The 24,751-nt window shown below is 36.0% G+C and overlaps 2 protein-coding genes across 8 annotated transcripts in view; one reads left to right on the top strand and one right to left on the bottom strand.

Annotated features, from left to right (window-relative positions):
* Positions 1-24,751, top strand: part of METTL8 (methyltransferase 8, tRNA N3-cytidine) — a 116,517-nt gene that overhangs the window by 41,443 nt on the left and 50,323 nt on the right. For 2 of the 6 annotated variants that reach the window (XM_072040955.1, XM_027461928.3), the window contains exons 1-2: positions 23,106-23,246; positions 23,548-23,653. The exons of 2 other annotated variants lie outside the window; for them this stretch is intronic. In XM_072040955.1, the coding sequence (XP_071897056.1) occupies positions 23,649-23,653 (5 nt within the window). In that variant the 5' untranslated portion in view covers positions 23,106-23,246; positions 23,548-23,648. Of the gene's footprint in view, positions 1-23,105; positions 23,247-23,278; positions 23,393-23,547; positions 23,654-24,751 lie in introns of those variants that run through there. 2 more of the 6 variants (XM_072040957.1, XM_072040956.1) reach the window with 1 other exon arrangement.
* DCAF17 (DDB1 and CUL4 associated factor 17) lies at positions 1,031-22,919 on the bottom strand. Of its 2 annotated transcripts, none has more exons than XM_027461927.3 (14): positions 22,773-22,919; positions 21,540-21,643; positions 20,055-20,145; positions 18,298-18,437; positions 17,143-17,221; positions 16,897-16,986; positions 14,671-14,778; positions 14,039-14,144; positions 10,319-10,461; positions 8,822-8,931; positions 8,308-8,398; positions 7,700-7,783; positions 6,442-6,597; positions 1,031-4,855 (listed from the first exon to the last, which is right to left on the bottom strand). In XM_027461927.3, the coding sequence occupies exons 1-14, from the start codon at positions 22,917-22,919 to the stop codon at positions 4,835-4,837; spliced, it is 1,470 nt and encodes a 489-aa protein (XP_027317728.1). In that variant the 3' UTR covers positions 1,031-4,834. The 2 variants fall into 2 exon arrangements, with proteins under 2 accessions (XP_027317728.1, XP_012954334.2); XM_013098880.4 differs by lacking the exon at positions 1,031-4,855 and adding an exon at positions 4,932-5,669.

Genomic DNA, 24,751 nt, shown 5'->3' with positions numbered 1-24,751 from the left:
ATAAAAAACAATTTTGTTGAAGTAGAAATGCTGGAAATACGCTGCTTTGATCCACAATCCAAATATTTATGTGTTATACAATCAAGCCAGCTTTCAAGCAGTAGAAATAAGGGGCACTGGCATTATAAAGGACCATAATTGAAATGTGGTGTCAACAGTTGGGAGTTGGCAGTCTGTGCAAAGTAATTCTAGTGAATCTCAGCTTCTCCTTCCGTGCTTTCTTTATCTGTTCTTAAGAATCTGCACTTACATTTCCCTTAAAATATAATATTCCTAGAAGTATATTCCTTCCACACCCATGCAAGAATAAGGAATTGTACTCCCATTTTATGAAATGAGCTGTTAAGCTATACCAACCAAAGCAGTTCTTATAATTTTATCATTTTAACTATTCACTCTGCAAGAAGGGGACCTAGTTGCTTTCATTGTTAGAAAAAAAAATGCAGCTCATTTGTAATCACTTATCCAAAGCGAGCAGTATGACTCCTTTGAATTTATTTAATCTAAAAACATGAGAATGAGTTGGCAGAAAAAAGTCTTTTGGTGCTTCTGGAGGTTATTTAGGTCATCATTTTGTAACTTCAGTAAAGTAAAAATAAATGCTGAAGTTATGGTTGCGCAAATGCCAAGTCTAGCAACCAGAGAGCTTCAAGTGGTCTTCACTGAAAATCTAAGATTGTGAAATAGCTGGAAAAAAAAAAAGAAAAGAAAAAAAAAAAAAAAAAGAAAAAAAGATGCTCCCTTAAAAATCTCTAAAATTGATTTTAAATGCTGGAATATGTGTTTAATTGCTTTAGTACTCATGGCCTGTTCAGTCTTTGTATCAAGAGAGGCATGTGGAATTTATGTTGATACACGGAAACTTTCTTGTGAATAGGACTAGTTGGCAGTTACTATATTATTAATTTATCCTTCAAATGCACCTCTTCTCACCCCCCTCTTCCCCCCAGAAATATCTGAATTTTTGATTTAGGAGGGACTAACTAAATTTCTCCAGTTGTTCATGGAGATAAAGAAAAGATTCGGAATGTACAGATATGCCATGTGTTTTTTATTAGTGAGACATATATACATATATTACACATAATACACATATATTAGATCAGTTCACACACCTTATCCAAAAAAAAAAAAAAAAAGTCCTTTAAAGATACTGTACTTCTGACAGTGGCAATACTTGACAGTTGTAAAGAAAAGAACTCAGTCACTGCCCTATATATATGTTTTTGTTTTTTTTTGCGTGGCTCAGCCTTAGGAAGTCACATTTTGACTATTTCCCCTTTTTGCTCATATCATTTAGGTTTTATACATACTGGCTGCAGCAGAAAGTAGGAATAAAGCAACCTTAAGGGAAACCCCAAATGAATTCATGAGTCCCTAACCTGTTTAGTTACAGAATGCCCAGAGAACTTTGCTTTAATTGGGTAACATCAGTCCCTCACAACTGGTATTTAAGAAAACACCCAGTCCCTCTACATACCACTCTATGCAGGTGGTATATCTTTCTACCAGATATTCCTAATAGCAACCTCTATCATAACTGGGAAGCAAATTAATTTGTTCATAAGCTTTTCCATCATGTGCGATAGCTCTCACAGTTCCAGAAGGAAAACAAAAAAGTTTTTTGTTGGTGAGTTTTCAGTGATCTTCAGTTACTGTTAAGTAATAAGAAGGTATTTTTTCTCAATGACAAGAGCAAAATAAAGGCAAAATGAGAATAAGATGAACAAGAAACTCTGCTGTTGAAGTAACAGGACATATCCAGAAGAGAAGAAAAAGAAACCTAGAAAATGCAGAACGCGTCTGCGATTCCCTGATTGGGAACATTGGCAAGAATGGCTTAAGGTCCTGTCAATTTTATGTTTGAAATATACATTTGAGAATCTCTACTTGGGTTAACAGTTCATATGTATATGTTTACCTTTTTTGTATACATACATATATATATTTTTTTTCTTGTGCATCTACTGCTAGTGAAAATAATGGAAGTGTGAGCTTTTCAGCTTCAATCTTTTAAAGTATGTACTCGGTCCAGTTTCTTTTGATTGTATTTGATCTAATTACTGGAGGCCTTTTCTACAGACTCTGGAAGCCACTGCATGAGTCATAAGCACTCACTGAAAAACAAAGTAAGGGAACTCAGAATTTCACATGAATAGTTCCTTAGTCCAATTTTTTTTGTAAATCAAAAAACTAACAGTAAATGGGTTTCCTGATAATAAAGCAGTCAGCTACTGCCTGTGAAGGATATATATATATATATATATATATATAATTTATTTTTATATATATTTTATTTATTTTAATTTCTGAATCTATAGATTGGAAACAAAATATATTGAAGAATTTATTCCTTTTTTTTTTTTTTAGAGCAATTTTGTTTCTTATTTCTTTTTTTTTTTTGGTACTAATGTCACGTTTTGGTGCTTGCAGAGATAATTATGATGGGCAAGAATATTTTTTTTATCTCTGTAATTGAAACCACAATAGCATTCTCAGAATTTCTCAACTTTACAAATACTGACACTCTTAAATATACTGAATTATTCAGATTGTGTAACAGACTTTTAAGTAACCTAGTTTACATTAGAAAAAAGAGAAAAGTTCTCTACATTCCTCTTATATGGACATGAAAGCATAGTTCTACAGGTCAGATCTAATGCCTTTATTCAGATTTTGTATCAATTTGACACAACGTAGTAGCACAGCTCTGCCAGCAGCCATGACTAAAAATGCTTAGGTGTCTTACATATAAAATCTCCTGGCAAAGAAAGGTACTACCTTTTTCTGCTGGATTGATTTTGTTTCAGGCTTTAATTTGAAATAAAAAGTTGATTCGGGTGGACTGCCAACAAGCATGCAGATACTTGTGTTTGGTTCAGATATAGGGTTATTTTTTGCAATGTAAAAATCTATAGGTTTGTGGTCAGGATTTTCATCCCTTTTAAATAAAAGTTTAGTTTTAGAATGTTCTGGGGCTTCGCATAGGTACAGAAGTCAACACTACTGTTCACAACTTGAAAAGCATAATGCATAAGTATTCACTGATTCAGATTCTCTGGTGTGTCCCAGCCCATTTCTAAGTAGGGCTGTGAGTATATGCATGAAAGTATTCAGGGCTAGGTGTTCCGGATTCTCAATTCTTAAATAACTTAGGTGTTTTAAATTGAACGGAAACATCTCTCCTGTTTCTGAATGAAAACATCTAGGTGTGACCTTCCATGATGGAACATCTGCCATTATGTGTAGTTTAGCAACATACTGTGTATAGAGAGTGATTGTTTCTTACACAAAGCCCATAATCTTCTTCATCAAAGTCTAGGCTGACTTTTGTTCACTATAAATTGCTGCATTTTTCAATAGATGGACACCTACGTACAACTGTTGATTTAACATGCAATTACAAGTCCACAGTAGCTTCAAAATAAGTCACTAGAAAGCACAGCAGAATCTTGAAAGCTTAAGCTGATCTTCATGAACAGAACATGCACCACTTAATAAACAATCCTCTAATGAAGTGTAAATGTCTTGCTCTGGGAATAACTGTTTTAACAATTCAAACAAAAATGATCATGAAATACCAATACGGAAAACTACATGTACGTCATGAAAATGTCAAAAACATCACATGTTGGTAGTGGGTTTGGTATAGTCATTAACTGCAAAAATCTCCCATAAAATTCTCTGCATTCTCCCATGCGTGGTTCTCTGTGTGGTTCTTGTGAAGGCTAGCAAAATGATTACGACGCCTTTCTTGAAATAAATCAGCTGTTAAATAGCTTCAGTGTTTCTGCTTCACTCCATCTACTCTGGCCCCAAACAGATGATTCACAACCATCTGGCAACTGTACTTTTCCTTACTAAGTATCTTTTAAGTCTTATCAGCTTGTTTTCATGTAGTAGTTCTTTATTAATAAAGATACCCAACTTGTCAACAGTACAGTAAAATTTCATCAGTTGTGTTACTAGCTATATAAAACAATTTGCATACATCAAAAATAGCGATGAGAAAAGAGATGAGGAGTATCATGAAAAACAGCTCTGTAGCATTCTTCTCCAACTGGTCAACTTCTGGTCATTAGTTGTTGGTAAGATTGCAGAGTAAGGACAGAGGACAACAGGGAGTACAAAGGCAGAGTGTTATGCTTCGCCAAGAACACAGATTGAAAACAACAGAAGAGGAAAATATTTTTTCTTGTTTATATACTAATGCACCTCTGTTTTCCTTTACTGTTGTTGTGACTTTTGAGTATCTGAAAAAAGAAAGCAGTTGTTTCCTTTGTATTGCTTCTATAATTAAGGAATTGTATTTATAGCCTTACTTTTCAGTTAGGCTATTTTTTTTCTTGTCCATGGTAAAGTAGTTTAGATTTGTTATCATTGACTGATGTGACAGATTCCTAGTGAAAGGAATTTAGTTACAAATAAATAATCCATACACACTCAGAACAGAAAATTCTGCTTAAGTACTGGATCCTACAGATTCATGTTAATTTCTGCCCTCTTGTCTCCCTGATACTTACATAGTAGTGTAATAGACAAGTGCCTTTTCCTGGCTATTAAGTGAATACTTTCTTAAGTTAGTGTGCAAGTAGAGTGTTGCTGCTGCTGCTCTGTATTTCCACTGTTGTTTATTACCATCTTCAGTCTCCCAGAGGACATCTTTGACTTGCATCTGGTCAGTTCGCCTGGTCATTTGCATGGTCATACTTTGTGACCACAAAATCTACAGCTTGGGGGTTGCTTGTTTTTTGTTTGTTCATTTGTATTTTTAATGAGCATACGACATGGAACTTTCATGTATCAGACATGCTGCACTCATGGTAGCTTTGGCTCAGACTGAACCTTCATGAACCTAAATATGGGGAAATACAGAAAAATGTCTTTTTTTAAAAAAAAAGAAAATATATCCATATAAAATAATAAAAATATATATATACAAAAGGCAATAAACATGCCTTATTTATTCATACTTATTTAAACCAAAACAAAGGCAACCAGCAAACTCAAGTGGTTTTATGTGAAACAAAATCAACAGAAGGATTTTGTTTAAGTGTTTTAATAGTAACTGCCATTTTTTTACTACATATAAACTTTATCCTATCCAGTTTTACATACTTTGTTTAATTTACAGTCTATATTAAAGTTGCATAGGTAAAACTATGGAAGACAGAACACAGCAGATGGTAGACGACCAGTGAGTCTACATCTTTCTCCTTGACGTCCAATATTTCAACGCAGTTGCTCAAGAGAACCAAGAAATGCCGTAGCCAGCATTAATGATGACCTGGTAAACACATTAAAAGCCACTAGGGACTACAAACAAGTGGGCAATATCAGAGAGAAAAAAGGAAGTAAAAAACCTCTCATAAAAAGTACGAAATGTTAAAATTAAACACTGAAGGAAAAACAGTAGCTGACTAATTCATATGTATGAAGTCCTTAAATAACATCAAAAATGAAGTTGCTGTAGTTATGTCTTAAATATATTCAAAAATTCTCCCTCCTTTTTTACAAAACACTCTTTCTGTTTTTTCACGGCGTGAGCATTCATCTTCTTTTGCAGTATCACAGACCATTTGGTAAACGTAACAGCTGAACCTCCTGTTAGGCTTCTGTTCTATGTGTAACACAGTGTCTCTATCAAAGTAAACTTCATGACTGTAAGTCTGAAATGAGAAAAATAATTCTGATTTCAGCTTCCATTTCCACAGCTTACTAAGAATACTGTGCCTGTGTCATTTTCTATGTGTGCGTTATCTCCCTGATCAGACAGGAAATTTGTGTTGGGGCACAGTCTGCCCTTCCAGAAAAGTGACAGAATTTTTAAACTTCCAGAGGTTTTCTACACACCTGTTTTAGGAATCTAAGCACAAGTTAAAGCATTGGAGTTAAGTTAGGATCCTTAGTTGCCTATACACGATGATAAAAGAGGCATCAAAGGTGCTGAATAATTCAGACCATCTACGTTAGTACCTAAATTTGGACTATATGAACCATTGCATCTCTCCAAATATACACAGTGGGGTCCACTCTTAATTCTATGTATGAGTAGTTCTAGTTAAGTTAATGAGACTATTTATGAGCTATAAAGTTAAGCTGATGTAACTAGCCAGAGAGTGAGTATTCAAGTTGATAAATACTTCAGAAAGACTTAAAAGAAAACAGAACAAACAAAACCAAAGCACAACCAACCAACAAACACTGATTTCAAATCATGAAGATTTTCAGATAAATGAACTACTTTCTGATGTAATACTTATGTTTCTAGAGTCGTGACTATTATTTTGTGCAAATCTCATCCATAACATTTGGCAACACAATTGATATATCTACTTCAAATCTGAACAAAAAATTAATGCAGAACAGTATATAAGCAGGTATGGGAAATGTTAGTATAAACAAAAAGAAAACACAAACAAGCAAAAAAGGAATTCTCACCACATCCCAGGATTCCAGTAATGGAATACTCTTAAGTAGAATCCCCTGCTCGTTACAGTGTAAGTCGAGGTGAGCTCTTCCATCAGCTCCTATTTGAGTAACTGCCACAGTAGATAATAAATCCAATTCATCTTCATAGTCTACAATTTTGAATGTCTTAGGAAAAAAAGAAAACCAAGTTCATGTATGAAACATATTTCACATTCCCTTCTTCCTAAATTGTACAGCTATTTCTTTCAGGTAAAAGAAGAACTGGAAACATTCTAATTCTTAAGTCTTACGGCATAAAGGAAAACTTTGTCAGCCTGATACACAACAGGCATCTTTCCCAGGACAAAGTGTCTAATGTATTTTAGCAAAACTCCTTAAGAATGGAAGAGAAGAAAATTGATGTTCTGAACAGTCTTAATGTGCAAATTGATGCATTTTATATATAACATACAGGAAACAAAAATACAGTGTGCAGACTGTAATTTTTATTATGTTGAAAGAGGTGAATAGAAATAAACTACAGACCTGGAGGACTGTCCTGTACTTAACAACAGTAAAATCTTTTTCGTCAGAAATAAAGAACAGAAATAACTGCCAGAAACTGATGAATTTTAACCATTGTGCTTATTCTAGCTCTAGATAGAAAGCTACAAAATATTCTTCACAGCTTCTTGAAGAGGCCGTGTGTGTGAAGACTCAACACACAGCATGTGGTGTTTTCACTCTCAAGAAGCAGTTACTTAAAGTAAGTGTTGAATACTTTCTCCTGCAATCAAATCAAAGTAGCTGGTAGAGAAAATATAGTTTAGGTATTTAGATTATATTGACTTGGTTCCTCTAGTCTTTTATTTAAAGCAGGGAAAAATATGCTTCTTCCAGTTCATAAAATACTTTGGAAGACATGCTTAAAGGAAGCGTTTGAATGGAAGGAAGAGTAATGGTTCATCACATTAACATTTAATTTCTGTGCTACTGTAGTCACATGGAGTTATGACCGTGTCATGGGGCATTAGCTCAGTTCTTAAAAGAAACTGACTATCCACAGAACAAACACCAACAGTGGAGAAAACAAGTGGGAGGCAGATGGGGGAGTGAGATACTTTGAAGTTAAGTCAAAGAGACAAAGACAGCCACAGAACATGGATGAAGAACTCAAAGATTAATACAGCTAATGGTTACAGGCACTGCACCTGTAACAGGAATGACTTCTGTCTAGCTAAACTTCTTAAATAGTCCATGACTTGTTTTTGTTCGGAACATCAGTTACCTCTTGTTCTGGGTCATCATCCAGCAAGTTATAACGCTTTTTCACCACTCGACCAGAAGCTGTTACAGTAACAGAGCTGTTCACCTTTGGAGAAAAAAAAAAAAAAAAAAAAAAAGGCTCAGGACTTCAGAACATTATAGTTTCTTTATACCTATTTGACAACGCATCTATTTCACATCTTTTGCTTTCTGACTTTGCTTTAAACTCTGGGATCTTGTTTTATGCATTAGCAACACATGGCCCTATTGCCACCATCTTTTTTTTGTGAGATGCACAAAATTATCCATCGTAACACGTTCATTTGAAGGAAATCTGTCACCATTTTGTATGTTTTACATCAGTGATATAGTTATACTATACATCTTAAAGAATGCTGAGAACTTGTGAAAAGACTTGAGGATTCAAAAAACTATCCAGAAAATGTAATTTGTTTTCAAAATTTCTTTCCTTCAGCTTAATAGAAGTCCAATGAAGATGAGTAAGATCCTTCAAAAAGCTTTGAGTTATGCCCATAAAATACAGCAATTACTAATATACATAAAAACCCCATGTATTGCTCAAAATCATGCACAATGATTTCAGACATCAGAAATTCCTGTTAAACTCACACAGCTTTCTTCTCTGTTGGCCACTATTATAAAGTCTTCTGAAATTTCTGTTTGGTCTGTATTACTTTCAACCTCCTTAAGCTTCAAGACTCTAAAAGAAACAGAAATCACAAAATGAGTCACGCATCCAAATCCACCTGCAACAAATGTTCTATATTTATAGTTAAAAAACAAAACAAAACAAAAACCACAGGTATATTTAAAGCCAACAAATAACTGAAATTGAAATAAGCTATTTTTGTAATTTACATGTATCAGTGAAATTTTTAACACTGGTCCTAGATTTTTTTTTCATATCATAATCTAGTGTTGACTGCCAAAGCCCACACTCCTCATGTAGAAATCTGCAGGTGTTTCTACCAGGACTCCTGATTCTGACAAATTCATCATTTTTCCACTTTCTAGGAGCTGATGACAGTGCTTTGGCCCACAAATAATCAAACTACCGAATTTATGCAGTTCTGCAACTTTTCACCTAATGAAAGTAAAATTTGAGGAAGAAAAGTGGTCATACTTAATCAAATTTGGTCCCACATGGATTATTCTGCCCGACATATCTGGATGGAAATATATCCAATCAGGTTCCAGTGAACAGCATTTCATATCCTGTATGCCATTTTTTGCCTGAAGAAGGAAGGGAAAGCTTAGAATATTATTATACTTAAAGTCTCACAGATCTAATTTAGAAAGGAAATACTCAGCTCCTCTCCATGCTCCTCTGAAGATTTATAAATATTGTTGACAAACAAGATCAGAAAGGATGGCAGCGGACATCAATAATAACAACTCAGACAGTTCTAATTCTCATGGATATTCCATGGACCAGTTTCAACACTTTTTAAATATGCAATGAGCAATGGCCTTGTACCATGATTATACGTGGCCCAACCTCTCGTAAAACTATTAAGATTAAAATATCTTAATATTAAATATCTTAATATTAAAACTAGTATTAAGATGTACCCAACATTCTGCAAACACTCAAATAATTCTAGCAATTTGAGTTGTGTCAAGACATGAGAAAAGCATTAGTACAAACTTTGACTTGTGCATCACAACTCAGACTCAGCCTCTCTTGTGCAAGTATTTGTGGAATGTATAAGCCTGGTATAGCTTGTGATTTCAGCAGCAAAATGGTCAAAATTGTGGGATTTTGGCAGTTACTTTCTGTTAAATTCAGCTAACCTAATCATTCAAAATTTCAAATCATGAACCCATATAGGAAAAAAAAAAAACACAACAGGTGAGAAAGGATTGTTCAAGTCCTTTTGAATCAAAATTAATCTTCAGCTATAGTTGTGAAAGATGTTTTGAAGATAAAAAGAGACAGAAGAGGGATCACTGATTCAATCAGGCTAGTAAAAGAAATGAGGACGTTCACAGATGAGAAGTTTTTTGTGAAGAATTGTGAATTAAGAGGCCAGAAGCTGCTGATACTACAGAAGTATCTTCAGGTCAAAAGCAGATCCAAAATAAAGCCTGAGATGGTGAGCTCACGCAAAAGAATATATGACGAACAGCACATTAAATAAATAAATAGGGATGCTGTATTAAGCTGATTAATAAAGTCTTTCCAAAGAGAGAGAGAGAAGGTACAAATCAAGAATAAACTATAAACATTATGGAAACTTATTCTGCAGTGTCTTGAAACTTAAAATATTTCTTTCATCAAGCCACTTGGTAGGCTGAACAGTCAAAAATGAATTAAGATGTTACCATGCAAGGAATCAGGTATGAGATTATGCTAGAGTCTATAAAGATGGGAATACAGCGCTACGTAGCACTGGCAGTGCTATGATTGTATTGGAATTAAGGAAATCACAGAAGCAACACTAATTCAGGAGAAAACATGACTTCACTGGATAGCAGATACAACAATGTGGGGTGATCCCTATGCGAGTGCCATGTTGGAAAAAAGGACTTTGTTACTTCAAGCACTACTCAGAAGGAGAGGTCAGGACAAACGTGACAACACATTCATTCCAGAGAAGCTGCTACCTGAATATATTACCAAAGCATTGTCTTTCAGAGAACAAATATAGAAGACTCCTTTGTGTTTCTTCTTGTTAGGTGTGATGATATAATGCCATGGGTAACCTCCGATTTGAAATGCATTCTCCAGAGAAGATGCTTCAAATAGCAAAGGTGGGGTATCTGCAAATATTGGGTAACGTTAAGACCATTAGTAGCAGAACGATCATCATTCTATTGATGCTTACAATTCTAAATTATAACAAAGTTATTAATCTTCAGCACTTTTGAAGACTGATGGAAATACATTGGCTGTTACAATTTTTCTAGCACTAGCTATACTTCCTCACCTAGCCTCCAGGCATACATTTGGAATTCCCTGTGGAAAGTTACTGAGTTCTCAGATCTTCATGCTGAGCTGCTCTTCTGATATCTTTGACTTACTTCACTCTAAATGAGCTGCATAAGCAAAGACTGAGCAAACAGTTAAAATTAATTCATCTTATCTGAATGAGCATGGACTTAAGAACAGATCAAATTACACATCGAAAGGGTCACTATTCTCTTGAGAAAAATAGTGCTTAACAGCTGGAAACAGGCTAACAGCAGCAATCCTAAATAACAGAAATAAACACAGAAAGATACCTGAATCCAAATATTCCTTATCCTCTGATATAATCCAACAAAATAGTGTGGACCACAATTTATTCAATCTGTAGCCAAGTTCATAAACAAAATTAAAGAATTCTTGTAATTGATGGCAAAAGGAACGTAGTTCTCCCTTCAGTTCAGCTGGGATAAATTACAGAGATACAATATGCCATTCCTACAGGTCTTCTGTGTACTAAGTTAGAGAAGCATCTTGAAAAGAAATGTACTCTGTACAGAGTTTTATAACTTTCATCAAATAGCTAAATAAAAGCAATTTCTACAGCTGCTATGACTGCATCAATTTTAAACTGAAAAACAAAACAAAACAAAACACATCTCTCTTTAACAGAACAAGAAGTGCTGAAAAAAAAGGGGGCGTCGGGGGGACAAAGTGTAGAGAAAATCTGTAATTAGCATGGATGTTTAAACAGGCAGAACATAAGCACCCAAGCTGAATTACTATGAGAACAAAGTTCTTATCTAGACTTGTTTTTGTCCCAAAGGTCTCACCCATATTTTGACTTGTTCTTGCCCTGCTTAGTCCAGCTAATTAACCAGACCCTGACAGTGCCAAGATTTTACATGACATCAGAAATTATGTTTATATAGTGCTTCTTTCCTTTTCTTTCATCCATATTTCAAAGCACTTTAGCTCTTTAGATTGAAAGGAATCACTTTCCATGGAAAAGAAAGTCTTTCCTGAGCTGGAGAGTGACTGTCTTCTAGTTGTCTTTTGGACTATAGGAAATGGAAAACTTCATGTGAGATATAACAAAATATATAGTTTATGAAAACTGAGGCAGCTGCAGAAAATGTGGAGAATGTTGAGGATGAAGGCATATGCAAAGGACCTGCATTTATTAAAATCTGCCAGAAAATGAAAAACAGGCCAAGAACACTTGTTAATATTTCCCCCCATAGACTTACTATATATATTCTTTAAAATAAAAAGGTCCCTCAAAAATTCTGGTGGATGGACTAAATGATAGGTTTAAATGGTTTTCAGTAATACAGCAATCCTAAGCAGTATAGGCTGCTCATAAGATACATCTTTCTTTTTATGCTCATTTGGCAAAACACTGCAAGGTCATAATCACCTAAACCATGGTGATAGTGTGACTCTGCTGCTTCAACTCCCTCTTTCCTGTTATGTGTCACTTGCTTTTGTTGCTCAACATTTCCTATTATCATTGTTCCTGAGTCCTTTCCCTAGAATTGCAAGTTTTCAGTCTCCACTTGAGCCTCTTCATTCGTTTCCTTTGTTCGTTTCCAGTCTCATCTAAGCATAAGCCACAACGTTGTTCCTGGCAGCACTAACCTGTATTTGTTCTAATATGTTGTGGAAAAAAAAAAAGAGAGCAGAATATCTTATGTTTTTTGTTTAAATTACTGAATCATAAAATAATAAATCAAGCTATAATTTTAAGTTCTAGACATTCAGAAACTGATATGATGAAGATTTATAGCTACATTTTCCATTCTTTCCACTGTGACCAAAATCAATTTTCTTACCAGTCAATAGCTGTAAAGGTTGTGGTAGGTACATAGTAACCTATGTGTTTTGATCTCTCTGTACTTCCTCTTGGGTACCTAATGCACCATAAAAATAGCACCATATTAATTGCCATCCCTTCTGGCAATTTCTGTGGGGAAGCTAGGACTAAATAAGCAGGGAAATTATGAACAGTTAAATTACAGTAAATACAAGTTTAAACTCTGAAACTGTTAAAATCTCACTCACTGGAGCATTACATTACACTGAAGAGTCAGTCAGCCATCTCATTCTCAAAAAAAAAGCTCAAAAACCACAGGAATGCAACTATCTGCAACCAGCAGCCATGGTAAATGTTTGTCCTAAGTTCAAAACTTCCTAACCACAAATTCTTGAATGTGATTCAAGATCAAAAATATTTTCCCCAATACATTGGTTTTAAATATCAAAACTAAAAACTATAATGATCTGTAAGACATGAGAACATATCTAGTACAGGCTTCTTTTTAAAGCTCCCACAGCGTGTTTTCCATAGGGCCATTAAATTGTGGTTTAGCAGAGAGGAAAATAAGGAGAAATTTCTTTTTGCAGAACCTGAGACATCAACTATAGCAACCTATCACTCTGTTTTGATACAACATTGCATCATAACTGAAAGCTTTAACTAAATCTGCATTTTATCTTTGTCTGTATTTCATCAAGTTTATATAAATCTGTTTTGTATCCTATTATATGACACTGTGAACATAAAGATCAAAAGCACTTTATGGGGACAGTCACCTGTGAAAGCCATTTAATAGAGAAATATTCAAAAATTTAAGGAAAGAAAGCATGCATTATTTGATTTTGGTGAAACCTGCTTTTTCTTCCCTCTCTCAAGTGCCTCATTTGAGCTTTTGAAAGCGTATTTTCAAAGGGAAAAACGTTTCACAGGAAGTCTCAGACTTTAGTCAATTATTAAGAGTCATAATATCAAATTCTAATCTCAAATGCACCAGCAGAAGTGAATGTTTGGTTTCAAAGAAGTTAAAGTCATTACATAAAGCAGAACATTCATAAGTTAGTGATTTAAGGCATAAGAATTGTTTTTAAGAGATAATTTCTTCTCTCCTCGGGACTTAACTTTACTGAAACTGGCACATTTCCAACAGTTAGAAAAATGAAAATGCAATTTGGACAAGTTATATCCTGTCTCATTGAATTCTGACTCTTCAAGTCAGATTGAACTTCCTTTGACACCTTTTGCTTATGTACTATATACAGTTTCTGGGTGTTACTAACAGTTGTCCTAGCCCTTCCTCTTTCCCAGGAGCAGTTGTGTCTCAGAAACGAGGAAGGTATTTCCACTTTGTGTGTTGCTTACAAAGTTTCTCAAATAGCTAGTTTCTGTACTAATTTTCTAGGCAAGTCACCAAATCATAAAATCATGGAACATTTTGCGTTGGGTCCTATTTAATTAATTCTTGTAATTGCAAGTAAAGCAAAGTGCATTTTTGCTGTAACGAAAAAACAGAAGCATAGCAGCACAATCTGAGGACAGTAATTTTAATGTTCTTGCTGCTAAAAATAGTCATAAATAAACCATTTAAGCCAAGATAATACAAAGATCATAAATACCTGTTATTTTAATGTTACACGGAAGACCAAATGGATACTTTCCTACAACTCCCACTTGACCATTCCAGTTGAATTCACATCCCAAATCAAACGGCTGTTCCATGAACTAAAATAATGCAGAACAATTCAGTTTATTGATGCATATTTACTTGCTGTTTGATTTTAGTGCTCCATTACTGCTGCATTCCTTATCTTGTTAGATGCTGCTTGAAGTCTTACTTTTGAATTAACATCTGTTTTTTTATAGGAAGAAGACAAATGTAAAAGTCTCACTGAGGTTCAGTTTCAGATCAAACAATCTTCCATGCCCGTCATTTTCTACCCTTAGTATTTGCTGCTGTAACTACAGACCACGTATATAAAAAGCATCACACCCTGGTCTAGCATTTACAGAACTCCTCTCTACATGTGTTTAAATGCCTGTTTGACCCCATTTCTCATGGTTTGCAACCTGTAACTAGTGTGAGGAGAATTTTCTGATAGTGCATCCATTTGTATATTCAGATTGTAAATAGATTTAGGCAAGATCTCTATCCTTTGACACAATCCCCATGTACCGATGTGGCATTACATGAATATTAATGATTTGTTGCCACAACATAGCATGGATCGTATGAAAAATTTCACATTACCTGTTCAGTGATGGCCTGGAAGTTATAGAGCCTGACCAGACCCATGCTATACATTACAATAAGGATTCCATTAGAAACATCAACATCTGTAACACTATTACCAAATATCTGGAAAAAGGAAAATAAAAATATTCTATTAAGGAAGAAATAATTGAGAGAAAGCAAAATGGCAATATTACATACTTAATTATGCAATCAACTTCCTTTTTGACTCTGACCAAAACCTATGACCAGTGTTTTAGTTTAAGAAGGTTTCTGTAACTCATCTGTTCTGCTGAGTTTCTGTAATATTTTGCACTGAAATAACACCTGGAATTAGGTAAGTCATATTCTGCAAGCACATTTATTTTCTAATTGGTTTTCATTATGTCTTTGCATCATATTACCCAGTTATTACAAGAGATGAATAGATTTTATTACCTAGCATCCCACAGGAAGTCGATAACAAAGCTAACAGTTCAATCTAAAAGAACTGATTTTCTATCTTCTGTTCTTTCTTCATCACCAGGGTAAAATACTAGTCTAATCATGGCTCTATGACTGTGTACAGCTGTACTAAAACTACACTATCCAGCTGTCACAGAATACAGGATCCTCTTTGAATTCAAATTAGACACATACATGAGAAGCTGATTACCCTTTTAATGATTATGAAGTATTCATTTGTGCTACTCCTTAGAACATCTCCACTAAAAAAAACAAAACAAAAAAACAAAACAAAACAAAAAAAAAACAAACTAGTTCTTAATATTTAATGAATAACAACATGCAAAGTTGGTAATTTTTTTCATATTGAGATGTTTGGAAGACTAGAGTTTTCATTTCTTATTCAGAATCACTACAAAAAGCAAATAAAATAAGGTTAAAACAGGCTTAAATGTAATTCAAGAAAATAAAACCCAAGCTGGAACACTCCTAATTCTTAACTCTATGAATGATCTAGTGATCAGTTTGTTCCTGAAAGGTGAATTCACCCCTTAGACCTTGTCTTTTTTTTAGCCTTATGTTGCTTTCTCAGTGCATTTGTTAGCTTAAGGTGCCAGACCCAAACTTTAATAGTCTCCCAGTCCCAAACTCTCATTACTATCCTTGAGACCTTTCTAGTCTGAACTTAGACTTTATTGTAGCATACCATCTCAGCAAAGCTGTGGCATTGGGTTCATTCTGCAGTCTTCAAGAGTAATCCTAATCCTAACTGTAACGTAACAGTTCCATCCCACTGATCCGTATCAGGTTTAGCATTGCATTCGCTGGTTGCTTCCTCTTCTGGGCGTACTCTCAAGTTCCAAATTCTACCCCAACCTTATTCCTAGTTGTAACAATTGCCCTGATGATCAGCACAGGCCCAGTGGATTAAATACTTTTCCTCATACATTCTGCCTGTTATAACCATGATGAATCCATCATGCCATTCTTAAGCAGATTGAAAATACCCTTGATACTGGTAACATTTGTATTTTTCAGTCCTAAATACTAATTTTGAACAGAAATGTGTCCTTAACCATTCTTGGGCCCAAATGAAAAATTGTTGAACCCCCCCTTCTTTCATTTACAGCTCATTCTCTTTTCACAGCCTCAGTCCAACCCAGCACCAGCTAAATAGCTCTGGACTCTAAATAAGACCATAGCTTAAAGAGCTTTGAAGACAGACTCTGCATGTTCACACTGTTCCAATTTAAGTTGTATCTAGAACTGCCTGGACTTTAAAGAGACATTTTTTCACCAGAGCACTAGAACTTGTCATCTGGCTTGCAGTCGCCTAATGTATACACTTACTTACAGGTCACAATCCAACCTCTGAAAGCTTGTTTTCTCTTGACTCATAAATCAATACACATATTTATATTTTGCCACCTGGTATCAATGATAATACAAGTTTGAAACATTTGTAACTGTATATAGAATTCATAGGCCATTACTAGGAACTGATCAGAAGCATATCTATCTTTAAAGAGGTAAAAAGAACTTTACAAACACTGCACAGTTCTCTAATTCTTATAATTTCTCTAAGTTCTGAAATCCTACACATCAAGAAGTAGTGCACTTACTACACATTTGCATTTTCTCTTCTGGAATTATTAATGTTCCCTCAACACAACTACCAGACACTAAAAGAACATTAGTGCTAATTAAAAAAATAGCGTCCAAAACATTAAGACTTCCAAAATCCTGAGACAATTGCCTGTATCATTCCTCTCATACAACTACATTATAGACTGAACTTACCTTTTTGTTTATTTCTAGCATTCCAACAAATGAAAGGGGTAATACTTGGAATACAGCAAGATGGAATAGTACAGACTGTTGAATACCTGCCTGGGAAGGAACAATATTGAACATAGTTGTTATACTTGTTATATTGTTATACTATACATCATCGTCCTCTACCATAGTAACAAAGCATAATGTCTCCATATCTGTCCTTGTAAATTTATTGATTTTGTAAAAATGAGAATTTTTCAACAAACTTACCTGCCGTGATACTGCAGGCAGCTTATTCTGAGCTGACTTTATAACCATTACCTCTTGAGGAGTATCCCAGCTGAGGTACCTATTTGAGACAGGGAAGGCCTGTCTTAATCATTGTAAAATCCTTTAATAAAATTTTAAATAATAATATTAAAATAATTTTCATGTAAAATATAATCTATTGTAACTATGCAGATTTTGCAGTAATGCAGAAGCCACAGAACTAGATACCAGGAATGGCTTATTCCATAACAGGATTGTGAGAAAACTTTTAAAAGTATGAACATTCACTGTCTTATTTCTTTCCGTCCCTTCACAAATCACTGCTTTTTTATCCTTCAGTCTAAAGAAGATCATTACTTCTGAGAACTGAAAAAAAAACACACTCCTTGCCAGAAACTCTAACTGTTCTGCTTTTAAAGAAAAAAATGGATACCCTACAGAGAAGTTAAAAACTGCTTACTTTAACTTTTAAACATATTTTTCTTATGCTTTATAAGGTTTGTTTTATAGTTCTTAGAGGTCCTCTCCTGGTATGTGTCTATTGCAATATTAACAGCTATAAAATTGTCAGAGAAAAGCAAATAGTAGCCTGTTTTTCGTGGCTTTTGTGGAACTTGATACCAACTTTGAGACCATGATACTTTAGCTGCTGAAATTCTTCTAAAGAAAACAGAGTGCAGGAATAGTACTCTAGCAAAACTGCTACACAAATAGACCTGTAGTCAGCCATAGGATATGTATGAGTGGGTACCTAAGGTTTTATGAGCTGTCTTTCACTCCAAAAACTCCCAGAACTATGAGTCCTCTGATCTGCAGGGAGTGTTTCGAAGGTAGTATATTTCCACTATGTTCAATGACCAGCAGCAAAGAAGGATCTGGGAAAATAGGGTGAAGCTTGATGAGGAATTTGGGATTTCACCCTTTTTCTGCTCTGTATTTGGTGTAAATTTCCTCCAATAAAAAAAATAACTTCTACATCCTTTGGCTAAATATTATAGATATTGCCCTTCCCCAGGCATATATTATCAATAAAACAATACTTTCTGAACGCACAGAAATTGAACAGCTTAATATACTGCAAAATAAACATGATTCCCTTTCTCCATTTTAGTGCTAGTGATGGTTAGTTACATAAACCTTTGCCAATGTTAATACCTGAATTTGCAGCCACAGCCCGCAAGGTATATTTTTTCCAGTATTTCCCCACTGTCAGCAGAGAGACGCAGAAGCCAGTTCTGTGCTGTCAAGACTATGAGGGAAGATTTATAGTCTGATGGATTTGGAAGCATTTCCCCCTACATAACAAAAAGATTATCAGAAAGAAGTTTGTACCAGAAGGATACATAACATTTTAACATAGTAACAAGAAAACAAAAGTGAATACGTATTCCTCAAAAGCTAAAGGTGAAAAGCTTCCTCCTAATCACACCTGGATCTCTTAGTTCATGTCTGTGCTAAATTGCTGACTATTACATAACTAATCTGTTATCTTATTTTTTGGAAGGTAGTTATTTTTTCTAGAAAACACATCATTTAAGACTTCCTTTCCTTGCATAAGTGAAGTATAACTGCTTATTCATCTGATACCAAACTTCATGAGAAATCTATTTAAGTATTGCAAAATAAATCATTGAAAGGTAACTCAACAGGAACTGCTGAGGATGGTCCTCACGATGCTTGTTTTTTGGCACCTCAAATGTTGGGCTAATATTCCTAGTCTCTACGGACAGTGCACAAATGAAAAAACCCTCAAGAAAGGGAAATGTTCTCTACAGTCTAAGGAGTCCAGCCTCTTCATCTGTGTGCTCAAATTAGATTGTTAGAACTAAGTTGTATCAGCACCATATGAGTAACCATAAGGACCTTTTCTTATGAAACAGTGAAATTATACGGCAACCATTAGTTGCTTCAGAAAAGCTAAGAACAACAAATCACACCGTGAAGACTAAGGATTGTCAGTCTAACTGCTTGGCATCAAATGTGTCAAAATTCTGTAGATACGAAAAAAATTGTTGGTTTGAAGTCAAATGGAAAATCCACCTGTAATAGCAATGAACAGAGTTTTCAACTTGAACTGAAAGATATTCAAGTTGCACAACATTGCTGTACCATAGGCACTACAAAGAACAATATAGAAATCTTGTAGATTTTCTGTTTGCATTTTTCATTTATTTTTCCTCATATATTCCAGACTACATCCCAGCACAGTGTTGTCAAAATGTTAATAGTTAAAAATTCCACTAAGTAAATCAGAGGATTCAAACCAAACAGAACAACCTATGAATGAAGAAATACTTTTCCTTCTTCTCTTTACACTACTCAATGTAAAATGCCTAAATGAATCATACAACTTTTCTAAAAATTGACCTTTGAGAGAAAACAGAACAAGCTTCAGTCTAAATACTGAGGCAAGACTGACCATCTATGTACAGATATCTATGAATGTAAGGGAAGAAAAGAGGGAAATTATGTAATCTATTAACTGGAAACAGCAGAAAAGCTTTTGGACAGAGTTGCTTTAATAGGTCATTAGTTTATCTGCCTTTTTTTTTTTTTTTTTTTTAATGTTAACAGATCTGGTGAAAACAAACTCCCATGCTAACTCAAAAATAAACAATAGATTACAACAGAATTTATATTGTAAGGAATTAGAATTGCATAAACATAAAGGCAACAGCACTGTTTTTAAAATCTTCTACATTCATGAAGAAGCATTCAAATGCACTGTTGAGAAATTCAGGGAAGTAAACCTCTAAACATTCTCTCAAAATAAATAAACATAAGTTAAATGATTCAACTCTACAAAAATGTTGACAATAATAGTTCACAGGAAAAGAATGCTCTAAATCTATTCCACTGAAAGATATTAATTTGTTTTTCCACAACAATGCTCTAATAAAAAGTAATCTTACCAGTGGGCATTCCAATAATAAAGCATCTTCTATTTTTTCCGACTTAGAACACTTTGGCTTTTGATAAAGTATTCTTGGCTCTTGGGCAATGCTGGAGGAAAATGATTGCTGATCATTAGTTCATTTTATAAACTACTTTCTATCAACAAGTCATTTAACACACTTTTTCCACTTTTGCAAATCCCGTCTCTTTAGGCAAGTCAGAAATCTAGGTACCTTTTTTCCTTTGTAAATACTGCTCTCAAATTAAGCCTAATAATTAGGCTTAATATTAGGCTAATAATTAATCTCAAATTGCTCTCAAAATAAAGCCTAATAAGCAATATTAGTATAAAGTTATATCTAAAACCTAACCTTTTCTAATTTTTTAAGTTACTGTTAATAGTAATGTTCTTACTTCAGAGATAGACATTATAAAGAAAGCATATTCCAGAAACTAAGCATTATCCTGGAACCTTCCCCTGAGGCACTTTCAGTGTTGCCTTCTGTAGTATAAAGGCATGGCATCATTTACAAATATTTATTAAAAAAAACTACTACTAGAATAAAATCTTCATAGAGTGCACAGTTTTCCCCTTAGGGAGAGGATGAAACAAAAGCAAACCTTGAAAGGCGTTAGACAAGTTACCCCAGTACTGGAAAGCATTGAGACAATGTATGAATGAAACATGGGTAAGATTTCTATCTCGACCATGAGCAAATGACAGATTAATTTAATTAACTCTTAGTGGTTTACACCAACAAAATAATTTGTCTTTCATGTATCATATTACATTGCCTCAATACTGTTCTGACCACAGCTTAACAACACAGTTCTCCCAGTCCCTAATACTTCCTTCAAAAGCAGAAGGAGCAAGGACAAGGACTGGTGTAAACAGGACTTCCCATCCTCTATCCTGCCCTGTGCCCAGTGGTTTCTGAGCTGTGACTCTGCAGCAGTTCATGGAATAGGAGAGTGAGAATTCAGAGCAGTGAACTGACCTGCAACATGCATTACAAGCAGCGAGTACTCAGCACCTGGTACCTTTGTATGAACAATACTTTACTTCTTTAATGAAAAGTTTGTAGACATCATACCAACCCTGTTACAAAGGCTGATTTTGTGATGCATTGACACATTCACACCAGCATACTGCTGGTTAATGGATCACAAAGAAGGAAATTACTGTTCATTTGTCTTCTTAGTGCAAAATCCTAAAATGATGATCATCTGAAACTCCTGAAGTGCACTTGAAACCTAATGTTACACAGCATAAAAGTTACACAAAAACTTTCCTTCACCAAAGCAGTTGTCACATTAAGAGGCAAATGAATTTCAGTGTAATTTAACAAAGATTTATGTATCTAGTTATTTTTTGCTCATAAGTATATTCCGCTCAATTCACAAGGACTATTTGGAAGAGCAAAGTTAGCTACGTTTCTAAAAAACAGCGTCACAGTATTGAAACTATAAGCTGAGGTAACTTTTTATTGTAAATTTATTACCTGCTAATACAGCACTGGTAGTTGTCTAAGTAAATTCTTCCTCTTTCATAAGCAATAGGAGATGCAGAATGAGTCGTCCAAACATTCTTGAATGTAGTACTTCCCTGAAAGAGACAATGGTTGCAACAGTTGGTAACAAATTATACTTTGGGAAAATACTTGGTTCCCCCCCTTAGTAATTTAATTTAAATGAACCTTTCTTGCTGAATACATAAAGGATTATTTTTTAAACCAAATCAAAAGATCTTTTAGGGAAGATTTTTCTTTTAGAAGAACTAAATTAAAACATCTTTTTATTAGCTTTCGGACAGCATGTGCAATGCACATTTTGTCATTAACTTGTCTGCATTAAGACCGGCAATTTTAATACAAAATTTTTCAATCAAGAATAAAATCCTCCACTGTGTAAGTATGCACATATATCTCTTTTGTATGTAATTAAATTTACTGAACTTGATTCCATTTTGCTTGTGGTGAATTGTGTGAAAGGTATAAAAGACTGTTTATAGAGAGTTATTTGCAAAAGGAACCTGAAATGGTAATGGGATAAACTACTCGCATTGATAAAACTACTTGCAGGCATTACAGACACCAATAGCTCTGCAGCACTAACAAACATTTCTACAAAAAAAAAAAAAAAAGGGTTTTGTGTGAGAGACAGGTAGACTCATTTTTATTTCAATAACACTTGCACGCCCTTAGATCTAGCAGTGTAAGTGGCCATTTACCTGACTGCTGATAAATGAATTTTCAGGTAGAAGAGAATTGCCAGCTCACTTCCACACAATAGCATTCAGTGCATTTCTATCAGTTAACAAAATCACATTTAGTCTGTAAGTGGTTTGATTCTTATTTTGTCTGTAAGAAATTTCACTGACACTTCAGGGTTATGTTTACCTGAGGACCTCTGCTGATTATCTTATTTCATTGTGAAAACTTCATTCAACACTGATGCTCCCTAAAACATTGCAAATTTAATATTAAGTCACGTTAGAAGAAGAAATAAGCGATATAAAATCTCATATGAGACTGTTTCTACGTAGTGGGAATATTAGATATACAAGTGCTTCTCCTGTTTCCGTACGGCACAGCATTGTGTATGTTTCTAGGTCAGAGTCTCATGCAATAAACGCAACCACATCTCCCTCTCTTCAGCAAAACCCCGGCTCCTTTTTCCCCCAAACTTGTTAGCGCGACCCAGAGACTCGCGAGCCCCCCGCGCGGCGCCGCTACCTGGCAGACCAGGCTCCTGAGCAGCCCCATGTTCTTCCTCAGGGCGACCCCCGCGTCCCTGGCGTAGAAGCCGTGGGCCCTGCGGCCCAGCAGGCGGCAGGCGTTAGGAGCGCGGCGGGCGGCCCCCTTACCGCCGGCGGGGCGCATCCCGGCGCCGGGCAGCGCTCGGCTTCCTGCGGTGTTTGGGGCCTCCCCGAGCCGATCGCGCTGCCCTCCGCGCCTTGCCCAGCGCAAGGGGACGCGGAGCAGGGCGAGGCGCCCCCCCAGGGACCAGTTTCCCCGTTCCGACGCCGCCTGCCCCGCGGCCCGCCGGGTACTGTAGTTTTCCAGGGGCGGAGAGCGGCCGCACAAGGACTACGCCTCCCGCGCCGCCCCTGAGGCGAACGGGACGGCGGGAGCGGGAGTTGTGGCGGCGAGACCGGCCGTGAGACCGGCCCTGAGGCACCGGGGCCGGCGTGAGGCGCCGTGAGCTCGGTGAGGGCCGCCGGGCGCTGCCCGTGTTAAGCTGCCTCCCGTCGCCTCGCTGAGGGGCTGAGGGGAGCGCGACGCTGGCGTACGGAGCGCGTCAGTGAAGTTAATTGCACCCGAGGGTTTTATTTTTTTATGTGAAAGCAGAAGAGGTTTGTTGGAGGTGGTTTAGCCGAGAAAGGCACCACAGCGGGAACTTATACCTCAGATCCGGGCCCCGTGCCCTGTGGGTGCGCTAGGGCCCCAGCTGTAAGGGCAAGGTGTTTCCAGGATCAACAGCAACTAACACTTATCTTTATATTTTTAGAGCTACATCCCCAAAGTTGTCATCTTCATCAACAGCACTTGCCGGCAGAAAATCCGGGCACGTGTGGAAAAGCTCGTTTTCCTTCCTTGCCAAAGGCCCGCATGGGGTAATGTGGAAGCTGCTCATCTTTATGTTTCCATAAAGTCTGTTCTTCAGGATCCCTCAGTGGGACCTGGCATCTTAGCTGGCGCTATCACGAACGAGAGATGCCTGAAGGGTGATGTTTTAAAGTTATTTGGATGAAGTGAGCAGGACATGCAGGCGCAGTGGTTGCAGTCGTACCACTGCAGAGTGGCTTAGGACAGTGTGTGCCACGGTGGATCTGTGACATTGGAGGTGACTTTGGAGCTGACAGGGTGGGTTGCACCTCTGCAAAGTCCCTGTAGGCATCCAGAGTCTTGCAGGGATGTAAATAAACGAGTTTATTCAATGTAAATTATGGATCATAGTAAAATCCATGTTGCTGTCTCAGTTCTCAACATGTTTAATGCTGGAAACAATATGTTCTGTGTTGAGACAAATCAGCTTTGGTTTGTTGTTACAGTTACATATTCAGTATTTTGTAGAAAGTAGGGTTGAAAAAATTTAGTAATTGCAAAACATCTTTGGAGACTTAAAAATCCCCTCACTATGTGTATATATATATGTGTGTGTGTGTGTGTGTGTGCACAAAGCGTTCTTTTTTTCCTTTCCTCCTTTTCTCCTTTTTTCTCATACGTAAGCACCAGCCAGCAGAGGGTGCACAGGTTAACTAGGAAGCCTTATTTCTGAGCTATGTTGATGGCTTCCTCTTGATGATAACCTTGCAAATAGGTTAGTTTGATAAGTCAGTTTTATGTTATATTCTGCTGAATAAATAACAGAAAAAAAAATCACAAAAAATGGGAAAAAAAGTGGAAAAGGGAGATAGTAAAGGATTGTGCAAAATACTTATGGTTTAAATGCCATATCCTACAGTCTGAGAATTCAACCTTTTCTGTAAAGGTAAACAAATGCACAGGTATTTGCAGAATTGTAACCTAAAGAATCACTTGTGAATTTGGTGTCTTTGTTATGCAATATTTAACATATTTGTACTGAGTGACCAGTATCTTCCTAATTTTAATAATATTTATAGGTGTTTTGTTTCTGACCATGCCTTTAGTAGGCATTACAAACACAAAGTGGAACAATCAACACTGGAAATGGTATTATAAATAGATTT

This window comes from Anas platyrhynchos, chromosome 7 (assembly GCF_047663525.1).
Source record: "Anas platyrhynchos isolate ZD024472 breed Pekin duck chromosome 7, IASCAAS_PekinDuck_T2T, whole genome shotgun sequence".
Taxonomy (NCBI): domain Eukaryota; kingdom Metazoa; phylum Chordata; class Aves; order Anseriformes; family Anatidae; genus Anas; species Anas platyrhynchos.
The sequence above is the reverse complement of the archived record's forward strand: the minus strand, read 5'-3'. Positions and strand labels throughout refer to the sequence as shown.